Source organism: Nelumbo lutea, chromosome 3 (assembly GCF_056320005.1).
Source record: "Nelumbo lutea isolate HS-2025 chromosome 3, American lotus-T2T, whole genome shotgun sequence".
NCBI lineage: Eukaryota > Viridiplantae > Streptophyta > Magnoliopsida > Proteales > Nelumbonaceae > Nelumbo > Nelumbo lutea.
The window spans coordinates 2,979,899-2,993,095 of record NC_142686.1 but is presented as its reverse complement, the minus strand read 5'-3'; the positions used below and the strand labels follow the sequence as shown (position 1 = coordinate 2,993,095).

The window sequence follows — 13,197 nt, the reverse complement described above, 5'->3', positions numbered from 1 at the left end:
AATGCAAATTTATTTGCATTGCAACCAAACACAGCCTAATGAAAAAGGATTTTATACGGTTTTCTTTTTTTTTAACAAAAGAAAAAATCTTGAGAGCCCTTGATGGCATAGGATGAGTCGTTGAGCAATATTTAGAACATTATATCAGAAGGTATAATGAGCTAGTAAGTTGGCGAGCCACACATGAATAAGCACCTCAGCTGCTGGTACATCTGCTAACTATACATACTTTCGAAGCATGGTGTCTAGTTGTGTCGATGGGCGGATTTTCGGTTGGACCCGTTCAAATCATTGATTGGACAGATTAATAAGATATTAAATTATACCTGTCCAATTTAATGGTCTAAAATATTTATTGGATTTGATCTGATCCATTCACCAAGGATTTATATTGGATTGGGTTGGATTGAATCAATATCTGGTCTATTGGTAGAAGATAAGTATATTTTAGATTGGAACCGATCTAAATTAAAACGAATTTCAACATATTTAATGTCCAAACATTGAATTGGATTGGTCCAAAATGGTCCAGAGTATTCATCGATTGGACTGGACCTGATTCAGTTGTAATGGACTCATATCGGATTGGGCCAAATCTGGACCAATTAAAATCCCTAATACTAATAGTGCCTACAGTTGATTCTATGTAGTCCCTCTCTGTCACCACCCACACATGAAAAATTCCCAGTACAACGAACAACAAATTTTCAAAAATAAAAAATAATATTATACATTTACAATGCTGACATAAATTTGGAATTTTGTAGGTATAACCCTTTAGTCTGAGTTTGAAAGGAGTATAAATACAAATATGTAGAGTGTAAAACCTTGTATTTTGTATTATTTTGTATGTATTTGCATTTATACTCTTTCCAAACTCAACTTTAACAGTAAAATTTAATGTACTTTGAGAAGTATGCCAAAAACCTGAAGAATGAATGACTCCTACACTTGGGTCTTGGGGCACCATGCTTCAGTAGTTAACATCTCAATGACTCACTCATACTCCAGGCAGTCCGGCAGTAGGCAGATAGCCTTTTTTTTCCTTGGCGGTTCTCACCCCTAATCCCTAAGGCTATGTTTGGAAATGATGCAAATGTAGTGTAAATCTTGGTTCAGGGTAAATTTGCACTCTAATTCATTTTTGCCCGTATTTGGCAACATTATATTTATGCATTGACAAATGACAAACCGATGCATATTTACATTGATAATAAGATGTAAAAGTATATCAATAAAAAAGAAGTAAATTTGCATTCAAGTGGGCTTTTGATTAAAAGAAGCATATGCTTTATTGAAATTCATGTTTGCATCCATTACGGCTAAAAGTCTATTTGGTAAGAAGGAAAATTTGTCGGTGCAAAACTAACCCAACTTTGCAATTTATATGAACCGTTTTACACTCTGCATATTTGCATTCACACTTATTTGCAGTGTTTCCAAACGCAGCCTAAGTGTTTGTGTGGCATTGATGTCGTTGCTCCAGAAAACGGTGGTACATTAGTGCCACGTGGAAAAAAACGATACTCCAAGAAACGTCAATATGTTTGGAACCGCTTTTCCATAAAAAATGGTGCTCCAAGTCACATTGTAGAAATTGATCATTTTGGCATGGTTTGGAGCAACACCAAATTCGACATTTTCTCATATTGAAGCACGTTACTGCCAACGAAGGCATGACGTGGACTTCCTATAATGGGTACCAGTGCTGAAAACAGATATGGAGCACTAGTGCCAAATAGAAGGTATTGTTGTTGATTCAAAAAACTTCCCGCCTGACAACAACGTTTCCAAACATAAAAAAATAAAAATAAAAAACATGATCACATCAACAACACCGTTTTCTGCAGTATCGATGCCAAAGATATACCAAATTAAATCCTTCTCCTGAGTAACCGTTTCCACGATTTGAACCTAGATACAGCAGAATGTTTCAATGTATCAAACCAGCTTGTTTATTATTTGGTAAAGGTTGAAATCATTTCATAATAAATCCAAAACAAAAGGAGAAATATGAGAGTATAGGAATGGTGATTTGTGAAGATATATGTTTCTCCATTAATGGATGGTGAATATATTCTTAATTAGCATGGACTTCTACTTCTCATCTCTTAGGTAGAAAACCATACATAAACTTAGTTGCTCATTCCCTAATCATCTCTCCTCCTCCTCCTAGCGGTCTGATATGATGATACTCATCATGTTGTGCTTCGATGCATTAAATAAGGAATTCACATTGGCTCCCCACAGCGTGAGCCATAAAACATCCCAACTCTTAAATAAGAAGGTGAATGTATCATGAGATACCTGTCATAGACGGAAGCGAACGTAAGGCAGAAGATCTGGACTATTGAGACATGGAGACAGTGCTCGCATACAGTTGGCATGGCAGATGGAGGCCAGCTTAGTGGGTGGAGCAAGATAAGATTGTTTGGACTTAGGAGTGCTTCTAATGGTTGCTAGGCGAGTTGGAGTTGGTAGTTCCATTCTGCTTTGTCCATGGATCATGTATGGATGCTTATAGGACTGAAATGCAACAAATTCCCATACTGACTTACATGCTGTCTGGACTGAAGTGATGTCTGCCACTGCCACCGTGCCACGGACGGACTCGATGACAGATCATAATATCTTTTCCAGGTGACAAATCAAAACTATGTTTAAGCTAACTTTTGTATTTGGTCCGTTTAATATTTATAGGCTCATTTAAATCGTATCAAGTGACAAAACACATTAAGGGTTCGTTTAGTTTCTATTAAATTGGGTGCAATCGAATCTTATTCCCAAGGGAGGGAAATGAGATTTTGATTCTCGTGAATCAAATGGACCCTAAAATCTTCTTAATTTAAGTCCGGGCCATGACCCACGGGCTTTACAGATTTCACCCGGTCCTAATTCCTAAATGCAATTTAGATGGGCAGCTGCAAGGCTGCAAGTAGGTTTGGTTCGTGTTTTGTATTGCCTACACTTAAGAATTGAGACGAGAGGAGGAGTCCAGACAATAAACCGGCCGGAATTATCTAAACCGGTAACCACGAAAAGCCGATTTGGTTTTTCTTTCTTTCTTTTTTACTTGTCAGCTGCATAAACTTTGGTAAGGGCCAATAATAGCCATAGTGATAGTGGGAGTTCCAAATCCAGTGGTAGGGCCCAAGAGTCAAGAGTGGCAGTCCGATGATCTGCACGATATAAATTTGGAAGTATCCGGTTGGTTTGGAACATTTGGATGGGATGATTGAAATAGTACTTGGATAACGGCGATTCCTTTTTCTTAGCTACTTGATAACGTACGTTTAACATATGCATACATACACACGGAAAAGTGATCGCTTTGGGTCTCACACACACATTATATTCCAGCATAATTTTTTGGGCATTAATTAAGGAGGATACATCTTCATTACGCATACACTAACTACAACACACGAGAGAGAGAGAGAGAATTGAACCAAATACACATGTTACAAACTTGAAAGTTGAAACTAATACATGGGACTAGTGGACAGACGCACACGAGAGAATTCAACACTTGTCAAAGATAGTTGCAGCTAGCAGGTGGTGATGAGGATACTTAATTGATCTGTTAAATTCACACAGTCGTGACTTCATTTGGAGCTCCCACGTTATTCTCTTTGTGGGCAGTTGGTTCACGCGCCCTTTGATCTATCCCCAGATTGCATTCGTCGTGGATCCTTGTTAAGTCGACCGAACGGACCTCGGCTGGGTTCTCCGTGGAGTTGAGCTTTCTAACATCGATGATGTGCTCGTTGTTCACCTTCTGCTCCTCGATTATAACTTTCTTAGAGTCCTTGTAGATTACATATAGCAACATTTGAAGGATCCCAAAGATGAATCCCAATATATTTGGCAGCTGTAATTCATGCATGCACCACACAACCAATGTACAAATCGTTAATACTGATCGATCTATTAAATGTTTTCTTTTTCTTTTGTTGGTGAAGTAGAAGTACTGAACATCTCATTAGTCATCACTACTTACAGCAACGTATAAGTCCTTCAGCAGGAAGCCATAGGAGAACCACATAACTGCGCTCAATGTGAGGAAGAATGACAATGAAAACGGCATGAATTCAACGCTCTTTGTACGAATAACGAGTCTCTGCGAAACAAATTAACAAACACTTGAATGAATGAGAATTTGAGATCTCTGACTAGCTAGCTAAAATAATTGATTGGTCAGGCTGCTGGTTTTTGTTTGTTCTAAGAGGCAGCAGTAGACTCTCTGTCTGTGTTGTGCATGCTCTCACCATAATGCTTAATGGCGCTGCAAAGACGCTGACAGAGAAGGCAACACAAACCCATCCAACAATTTGAGCACGTATGGTGCCGTGTGCTAAGAAGAGAGTGAGGAGAAGGATTAAGCAAAATGTTCCAACGTTCAGCAGTAGCAGTAGTTTGATAGTCTCAATCTGCAATATAATTCCGAATACAGACCTCCATTAGAATAGAACATTATTAGAGCTAATTAAAGTGGGTTGTGGTTGGAAAAGAATCTCTTCATTAGGTTTACGTACCCTAACTTTCTTGGATGCATAAATCATGAACATGACAATGTATACGGTCTCAATGAAGCATCCAAAAGAGTTAATGGTAATGAGTAGATGAGCGTCAGGTTTCAAGAACGCATAATATATCCAAAGCATGGCGCTGAACAGTGCAACCACATAAGGAACCGATTGGAAGCCTTCAGTTGATTTCTTCTTGTAAATCCGGAAAAATGTCGGCCTGAAATGAAAATAGATAACCATTTAGTCCCTTGTCATCACCACACAACCTCATTGGAAAATTAACCGAAGTATAAGCAACCAAAGGACTTACAGTGGAGCAAGGTACACCATGAACGAGATGAGGTTGCCTAAAATACATCAATTGCAAGAAAAAAAAATGGATTAATTAAATGGTGAACAATGGCAATCATACAAAGGACTGAACAATGAGAGAAGAGAAGTGTATACTGTAGTCTGTACTCTGTACAGAACAAATAATGATACACTCTCATTCTCATTTTAGCAGCAGTAAAACAAGGGTTAAGCTAATAAAGGTAGCTCCATCAGAGAAGGGAAATATAAATTCAATGGTAGAGAATGAGTGAAGTTTGTGACTTAATTGGGGCACATCCCATTGTTCATAAAGGTATAATCAAAATCCCTATTAGTCTATTACTGCAGTATTACTCCCTACTCTATAGCGTGCCTTGGGATAAAAGCATCTGACTGTATAAGTGTATATTATCGCAGCACAGCTTTTTTTCTGGTCTTTTTCATTAGAGATGTGCCCATATCAGCATACAAAATGAAACAAAAAAACTATCTGTTCTTTTTGTGTTTGTGTTGTGTGAGAGAGGTTGAAGTGGAGTGGAGCGGCGGCGATGGCAAAAAGAAGAAGTCAGAGCAATTATCATGATTATTCCAGTGCTTGGACCATAGCGGGGAATTCAAAAAAAAATTATTTAATAGAGTGGATCGAGAAAGTCTACGAAATTGTGTGAAATGTGAAAGAAGAAGATAGAAAGAAGAGAAGTAGAATGGGTGAAGGACTCTTTCTACCTAAGAGACCAAAAGTAAAAGTCCATGGATGGTGAATGTTGAACAGGGCCATCTCAGCTCTTACAGTAGTACTCCACGTAAATAACTACGTACGAATGAACGTGAATTAAAACACTCTCTCTCTCTCTCTCTCTCAAAGACAAAGTGTTAATTAAGAAGGAAAAATGAAGAAGTAGGGTTCAGCAGGTGAATCCCTAATCTTCTATCCTCCTGCGACTGCTACTCCTCTTACACTCTTTTTGGGGCCGGGTGCAATGGCGAACTGAGATGGATGATGATGGAGCAAGAGCTGGGGTTGAGGCATTAAATAGGAGAGGCGAGAGTGGGAGAACAGGGTGCGCATTGTGCACATACAGTTGGCATGACAGATGGAGAATTAGTAGGTGGAGTACGATAAAATCATTCGCCCAACTACAGATTGATATTAGCCACTGAGTTTTGAGTTTCTGCCTTAGCTACGTTATTCTCTCCCCGTGCCCATTGAGCGCCAAGCCGCGCTTTCACGTGACCTGTCCCACTCCGGCACTCCTAGGTCTTACGAGTTAAAACTAAACTCCAACCAAACAGAAACACCCAGCCACCAGTACCACCACCCCCTCCACGTCGGCTATCCGCCTAGCTCTCTACTTCTTCTTTACTTTTTCCCTCCATTGAAAACATAATATTTTCTGGCGTTGGTTTTTTCTTGTCTGATTATATTATGTCCGTGCAGGGTTGACTATCTATGGATCATCTCATTCAAGCTTTGTAGTTTCAATTATCAAAGAATATTCAGAAAGGAACATAACTAAACTCTTATGATTGATATGCATCTCTTCCTTTTATATATATATATATATATATATTAATTTAGGGTGGGCCCATTTGCCAGACTCCCTTCCCCGGCCTCCAAGATATTTGGTAAAACGAATTAACTCTCTTATTATATTTAATTTGATGAATCAAACGATGGATCCCATTCTCAGCTTTAAATGAACGAATGAATGAAATAATGGGCCCCATCCCAATCCCATGAATCAAATGGGTGGCGCTTTTCAATGGAAGAAGTTGACATGCGCCTTGTGGCCTCTTGATCTTATTCTCAATATAGACAATAAAGGAAGAAGGGTTCCATAGTCCATACTACTTTGTGCCTAATGAGAAAATGTAAAAAAAAGTAAGTATGCTTTTGGCTGAGAATAAAAGGGGATATACATGAAACTAGTAATAAAAATAAAAGGTAGTTGTGGGGGGGTAATGGGTATGGGGGGGATGGCGTGGGAGGTAAAAGGCAAAGAGTAAGAGGAGTCCACGCAAGATGGAAATCATACACCTCGTTCATGCAAAGAGGATTCTCGGAGGAATCCAGCCAACCATGAACCATCCCAAGGAGAGTAGCATGTGGATGTTATGTGAACATAATAAGGTAATGCTTCTGTTGCCTCACATGCTTAATTTGTCAGATGCAAATATCAAGCAAGAGAGGACTCCACGCAAGACGTGGCTCATACAGCAACTATGTGCACAAGCATTTTTGGAAATGAGGAATCTCCAAACAATAGCAGGCGTCCCTAGATTTTTCGAGATTCTCTTTTCTTCTTTTGCTTCCCCGATTTGTGATTTGTTTTTTTTTTTTACGGCGTGTTTGGAACTTGGTTGCCACCAACATTATTGACTTACATACATTTCATTCAACTTAACTTGTTTTTTTTTTTTTTTTTTCTTCTTCAAATCTCTCTCTCTCTTTATTAATTATCATCAATTCATTCATTTCATCACTGAGTAGTACGTACTCAAAATCTGAACGTAGCCTAATTGAAATTTACAAGTATTTCAAGGCCAAACATTTTATAATCCGTTAAAGAAATAAAGCATGAGTGAACTCGTATGTTTGTGTTAGGTTATATTACATATAAAACTATACCAAGGCGGATTCACGTCGAAGGTTCTAGGTGTGGTGGTTAGCACTCTGGACTTTGAATCCAGCGCTCTGGGTTCGACTCCCGGTGGGACCTTCTAGAATCCTCCTCTTGATGTTTAATATTTTTCTCCTCCCTCTTCCCGTGAAACCAACAATTCCAATGAGATGTTTTGGTCGAGGCAATCTCTGATTCTTGGGTGGGCCATATGCCAACCAGAAAGAATGGGCGCTCGCCCGACATCTACCGTGATCCGTCGAGTGGGCCGTAATCGAAAGCCAAGAGAAATGGGCACTCACTCAAAGTGACTGACTTGTCAGTAGGGGGTAGGCCAAATCTAACGCATGGGTCAATACAAAAAGGAAGATCCACATCCACTGGAGCTCAAAATCTGCTCGAGCCATTGGAGAGACTATCATATCACAGCAGCTGGGCGCACTTGCCCTTAGTTGAAGGGTGACGATTCATTCTTGCTCATCGGAAAATCGGAGAATAAAAAAAAAATTGACAACTGGAAATTCTCTTTTCCATCCAATGAATGATCGACACGTAAGGGGCACCCCCCCATGAGAGCGCTCTCATTGGATCACCACTCTGACTCCTCTGCGGTCGGGGAGGGAGGGAGGGGAGGAAAATCGGCCGATCTCAACTAGTTCTCTCCCGCAAAGGGAGGATGAGGATCGTCTATTATGGAACGTGCCAGTGCCAAAGATGAAAGATCCGATCGCGGCCTTGTGCGGTCAAAATCTATCTAGTTGTTCAGCACTTGAGCTCCTACCCCAAGTACTCAACCAACTAAAGGTAAGTTTGAAGTGGGCAAGTGGCAAAATCATATAAGACAGTCAAAACGTGCATCGGGCTCGCCTGCGACCGGCCGGCCTAGCTAGCACCCACACCACTCTCCCAAAAGATTCATTGAACACGATTGTTTTCATTTGGGACGTGTACTTCCATTTCCATTAATTAGAGATTCACAAAGTATTGAATCAACATAAAATGGTAAGTAAGTCGGTATGGGCCCGGCTCAAAACGGTTCTCTTTCTCTCTCATCTGCTGATGGCCCAAATTTGAGCTTAAGATGTTCTTGCTATGTTTCCAAACAATCCCTTTTTCGGGTTGCTTTTAATATTGATCAATGTTATTAGGGCCAAACACTAATACAAGGTGAGCTGCAGCCTGTAGGATGGCCAATTCAGAGCCCCAATTGGCCGGTTTATGGAATCCTTTTCAGTTTTCACCCACTTGTTTTCTGTTTCTTGAGAATTAATTAATTATTTTTTTATAGACATTTCACGGTATAAAAAGGAATGTAGGCACGATCATTTTGGCCACTTTGCTAGAATGGTCATGATAGATTCATGTCGCTTTTGCTCCCTACATGAGAGATGAATTAGGTGAAGGAATTCTTATCACAGACAAGGATATATTATCTTCTTGTTAGACCTAAAGAATGGTGACTTGGTGAGGGCTTATGTCAGTAAGCATCGTGGGTAAAGGTTATGGTTGATGTTAAGGGTGCAAGTGGGTTGGTTTCAGGTTGAAATTTGGAATATGAGCTTTTGAGGGTTGGCTAATGGCTAACGCAGCTGCAGTATAGGTTTTGAGTGATCATGGCTTCTACCCACTTCCACCCAGAAGAATAAAAACGGTGGTAACTTGGGCAGGTTTGAATTGAGCATTTGTTATTTGTTAAAAGGTTTCAACGGGCCAGGTCCAATGCAGTGAGCCAATGAATGATCTCCAAATCGGAATCGGGTATCCAATCTGCAGCACCCTTATGAATGTCATAAAAGAATATTCCTGACCAGAGCAATATCATATATATGTTCGTAAGTTGCATTCAGATTCAGATTGTGGGGCACGTAAAATGGCTGCATCTTACCTTGGACTGAGCTTCCTCATCTTTCTTTTGTTTTTGAATTGGCTAAAGTTTTTGTCCAAGTCGACGTTGGGCAGTTTTAGCTCGAGCTTAATTTGTAAAGTCCATGTTTGGAACCAATGCCGTTTATTGAGAGTGAGAGGGTTTTTTTTTTTTTCTTTTTTGAAAAATGATGCTGCATTAAAAAGAGAAAACACCAAAAATGACGTTTTTTCAGATCACACCTTTCCCGGCAGATTTCGAAAATATGGTCTGAGAAAACATTTTTCAGAAAAAAAAAATTAAAAAAAAAACGTATAACTAAGCATCAGGTATGGTCTCAAAAAAACAAAATTCTTTTTATTTTTAAATAAAGACATTGGTTCCAAACACTGGTCGAATGAAATTGAATTGTGCCTGAGCTTGCCGGAGTTGAATTGGACATTTGGACTCAGCTTGGCTCGTAGCCCTTGGCTCGTAGCCCTCGCTGTACCCAAGACGGTGGATCTGAGTGACATGATATCTAATCTGGAAATTCTGAAGTTGTCAAATAAAGTGGAATCAAAGGCTCAAAATCATCGCTTTTTTTCTTTTTTTAACCCCACCATACAACGGAATTGGACTCAAAACTACGACAGCCAGCAACTTGGAATCCCCCCCTCAAATTTCTTCAATGCAATCTATTGGACTTTGATTCGGATACAGCTGTAGTTGTGTTATGGCATGTTAAGTACTTCCCAACATTTTGGCAGAGAATTTGGAAATTATTGTGCTCGAGTAGAATATTGACAATAATTCAGATTAATATGGGTTTGTATGTTTTATTGTTTTCATCCAAAAGATCACAGATTCCCATTTTCATAGACGTGTTTGAAAGCAAGGTTCTAAGGCAAACCAAGATTATGCTAGCAGTGTTTCTATGGGTACAAAACTGTAAGCCAAACCTGGAGACTGATGTTTATTCATTTACTATTGCAGCGAGTATTTGAGGTTCTGTGGTTAGACTACTTATAGCTCTACCGCCATTAAGATCCAAGCTCAAACAATGATCAACCCAAGGTTTTTAAAAACCAACCGGAAACAGATTCGGTCAGGGGACCGGTTTTCGGTTAAGCGGTTCAACCGTTCGGGTTGAATGGTTTGACCCATGACATTATAAATAAATTAAAAATAAAATATATATTTATAAATAATAAAAATAGCATAAAATTAAATAAAAATAGAAAAAATACAGATATAATGATTTTGGAGAATTGATGGCTTTTGGGGGAATTGATGACTTCAATTAATGATTCTTAACAAGGCCATAGGAGCAATGTCATTTTCCTTTTCTTTTTACCAAGGTGAATTTCTAGAATGAGGAGATTGACAAGTTCAAACTTTTGGGGGAATTGATGACTTCAATTAATGATTCTTAACAAGGCCAGAGGAGCAATGTCATTTTCCTTTTCTTTTTACCAAGGTGAATTTCTAGAATGAGGAGATGAGATCCTATATGATTCTCATAAAACATTATATGTATATATCTAAAGTCGAAGAGAAATAGGTTTCATTTTCTATTATCTTTATCTATCAATTGTAAGAAAGATAGGCTTCAGGTCCTTCACCGATTCACTGCAGCTAATGGTGGTGTGACGGTGGGCTCACCGCCGGTGGGCTTGGGCTTGGTCATAGGTGATTGCCGCTGCAAGCCTGTAATTGTTATTGCTGCTAGAAAGTAAAAACCCCCTGCAAAATTGTCGCTGCAAAATCGCCCACCACTACAAAATCGCCAGCTGTCACTACAAATCGGTCACCAGACCTGTTACTACCACATTTGTTACTGCTAGACGGCTGGACCTGCTGCAAAATCAACGCTGCTGCTGTAGATGAAGTTCACTGCCATTGCCAGTCGTCGTTGGTCGCTGTGTATCGCCATCAGCCGCTGCAGGTGGCCGATTGGGTGTAAGGGCTGAGAGGAGGGAAGGGTTAGAACGAAAATGAGGTCGTTCTAACCCTAAGCATGTAAGATTTGGGGTCGGGGATATGGTAGTCATTTATTTTTTTTGTTTTTTTATTTCATTAAATCAGCGAAAATAAAAAATTATAACCTGTGAACCGCCATCCGGGTTGAACGGCGGGAGACTGACTGGTTACCAGTTTTTCCGATACAACCCTCCAGTCCGGTCCGGTTTTGAAAACCATGGGTCAACCAATAAATCTCAGCAAGCTCATGTCCACCATGTAATTGTATAATTAGAATATATATATATATATATATAATAACATCCAGAGGTAAACGTTGTGGACTAAAAAATTAAGTTTGAAGCCTATATATAGATAGTAGGACTTCCAATCGCTAAACGTGAGGGCCCGAAGATGAACTTTTGATTTTTTTTTTGTTCTTCATTTTCTTTTTAGATTTGACTAACGACGAGCAAATTGGTACCCATTTTAGAAGAAATGATATGGGGGCAAATTGTCTCGGACGAAAAGTTGCACAAGAGAGTACTAACACTGCGAGAGTGTCAAAATTAATTCTTTTCAATAGAACTAGAAAATAAATAGCATCTGGAAAATAAAACTTTCATATAACTAAAAAACCTTAGGGTAAAAAGACGAAAGGATAATTCACCAGTTCAATTAATTATTGATCACATAGTGTATAGTGGCTTTTGCTTTGAATACAGTATAAATGACATTACCTTTCTACAAAGATATTAGTAGAAACTAAAAAAAGAAAATCTTTGAAGAACTGTGCAATTTAATTTAAGTGGCCCAATAGATTAGCAATGAACCAATAATAACCATAAAAGCGACCAAATTAGATAAAAGAAATAAAGACTGACTGAATCGTATTAATTATAATGGAAAATAGATTAAAGATATGCTAAGTCACTTATCAGATAGAAATAACCACAAAAGTAAATGACCTCATTGATAGAATAAAAGAAAAACAATTTAAAACACAGGCCGAAAATATCTTTTAAACCTTTCAACGTAAAAGCAAAATAGCCATTTAAGAGCAATGATAAAATCACGTAGCCAATTAAAACAACAATATAATATAATTTTGAATGCGAAATTAACAATTCATACTATGTTTCACAAAACAGGATACTATAGTCCCCTAAAATCCACAGATTTAATTAATATAAATTTCAAAGCAAGCAATTCAAAAAGCGGAGTCAAAACTCTCCTAACATCTGCACATTCAAGTAGATAATATTAATTTAAATGTAAAAATATAAACAATAACCATTTAGAATTCATGACCTAGAAGACAATGACTATAATGGCACCTTAAAATCCATAAACTCAAATAATATAAATTTCAAAGTAAGCCAAGCCTTAGTAGCAAAGTGGATATATCATATCTATGAAGAATATATCTCACCATCTTACCCTTCAAGTAATCTTTCCTATAATACTATTATTCTTTTAACCTATTTATTGACCGACATTTATCATTTTGTTTGAAGATGATGAGGTGTAATACCACCATTCAACCAAAGACTTGGAGTAACAACCACATTTGGCCACATTGGAGATTGAACTACGTTCCAATACTTGTAATTTTATGAAATTTCAATGGATGGAATTTGTTGGGTGACAATTGGTTAACAAAAGTAGAATCGTCCAAAACTTGGAGAATTGATATTTGAGTAGTAGATGGCTTTGATAAAAATATCAATGGAAGGAGTCCTCCAAATGCATCAAATACCAAGGTAAGGTAAACGGTCAATTAATGGCGAAATGTCTTTGCAACAATCAAGCGAACACATATGGAGCATGTTTTAGGAACGGAACCACTCAACCTGCTGGTCATCTAATTGAAGTTTGAACATGCATGATTAAGTTTAATATGATGGCTTCTACAATATCCAAGAAATAG

At 38.5% G+C, this 13,197-nt stretch overlaps 1 protein-coding gene across 1 annotated transcript; it reads right to left on the bottom strand.

Moving 5' to 3' along the window:
• Window positions 1-3,352: 3,352 nt before the first annotated feature.
• Window positions 3,353-5,847, bottom strand: LOC148862392 (bidirectional sugar transporter N3-like). Its single transcript, XM_088975024.1, has 6 exons — window positions 5,568-5,847; window positions 4,840-4,876; window positions 4,536-4,746; window positions 4,269-4,430; window positions 4,001-4,120; window positions 3,353-3,871 (listed from the first exon to the last, which is right to left on the bottom strand). The coding sequence occupies exons 1-6, from the start codon at window positions 5,617-5,619 to the stop codon at window positions 3,590-3,592; spliced, it is 864 nt and encodes a 287-aa protein (XP_088831150.1). The 5' UTR covers window positions 5,620-5,847; the 3' UTR covers window positions 3,353-3,589.
• Between the last annotated feature and the right edge of the window lie 7,350 nt (window positions 5,848-13,197).

Excerpts from the sequence above, each read along its gene's own strand:
- LOC148862392 (XM_088975024.1), bottom strand. The coding sequence starts at position 5,619 with ATGGCCCTGTTCAACATTCACCATCCATGGACTTTTACTTTTGGTCTC. Across the intron at positions 4,121-4,268 it reads CAGCGCCATTAAGCATTATG|AGACTCGTTATTCGTACAAA; the intron begins GTGAGAGCATGC and ends TTTGTTTCGCAG. Across the intron at positions 3,872-4,000 it reads TGAAGGACTTATACGTTGCT|CTGCCAAATATATTGGGATT; the intron begins GTAAGTAGTGAT and ends CATGAATTACAG.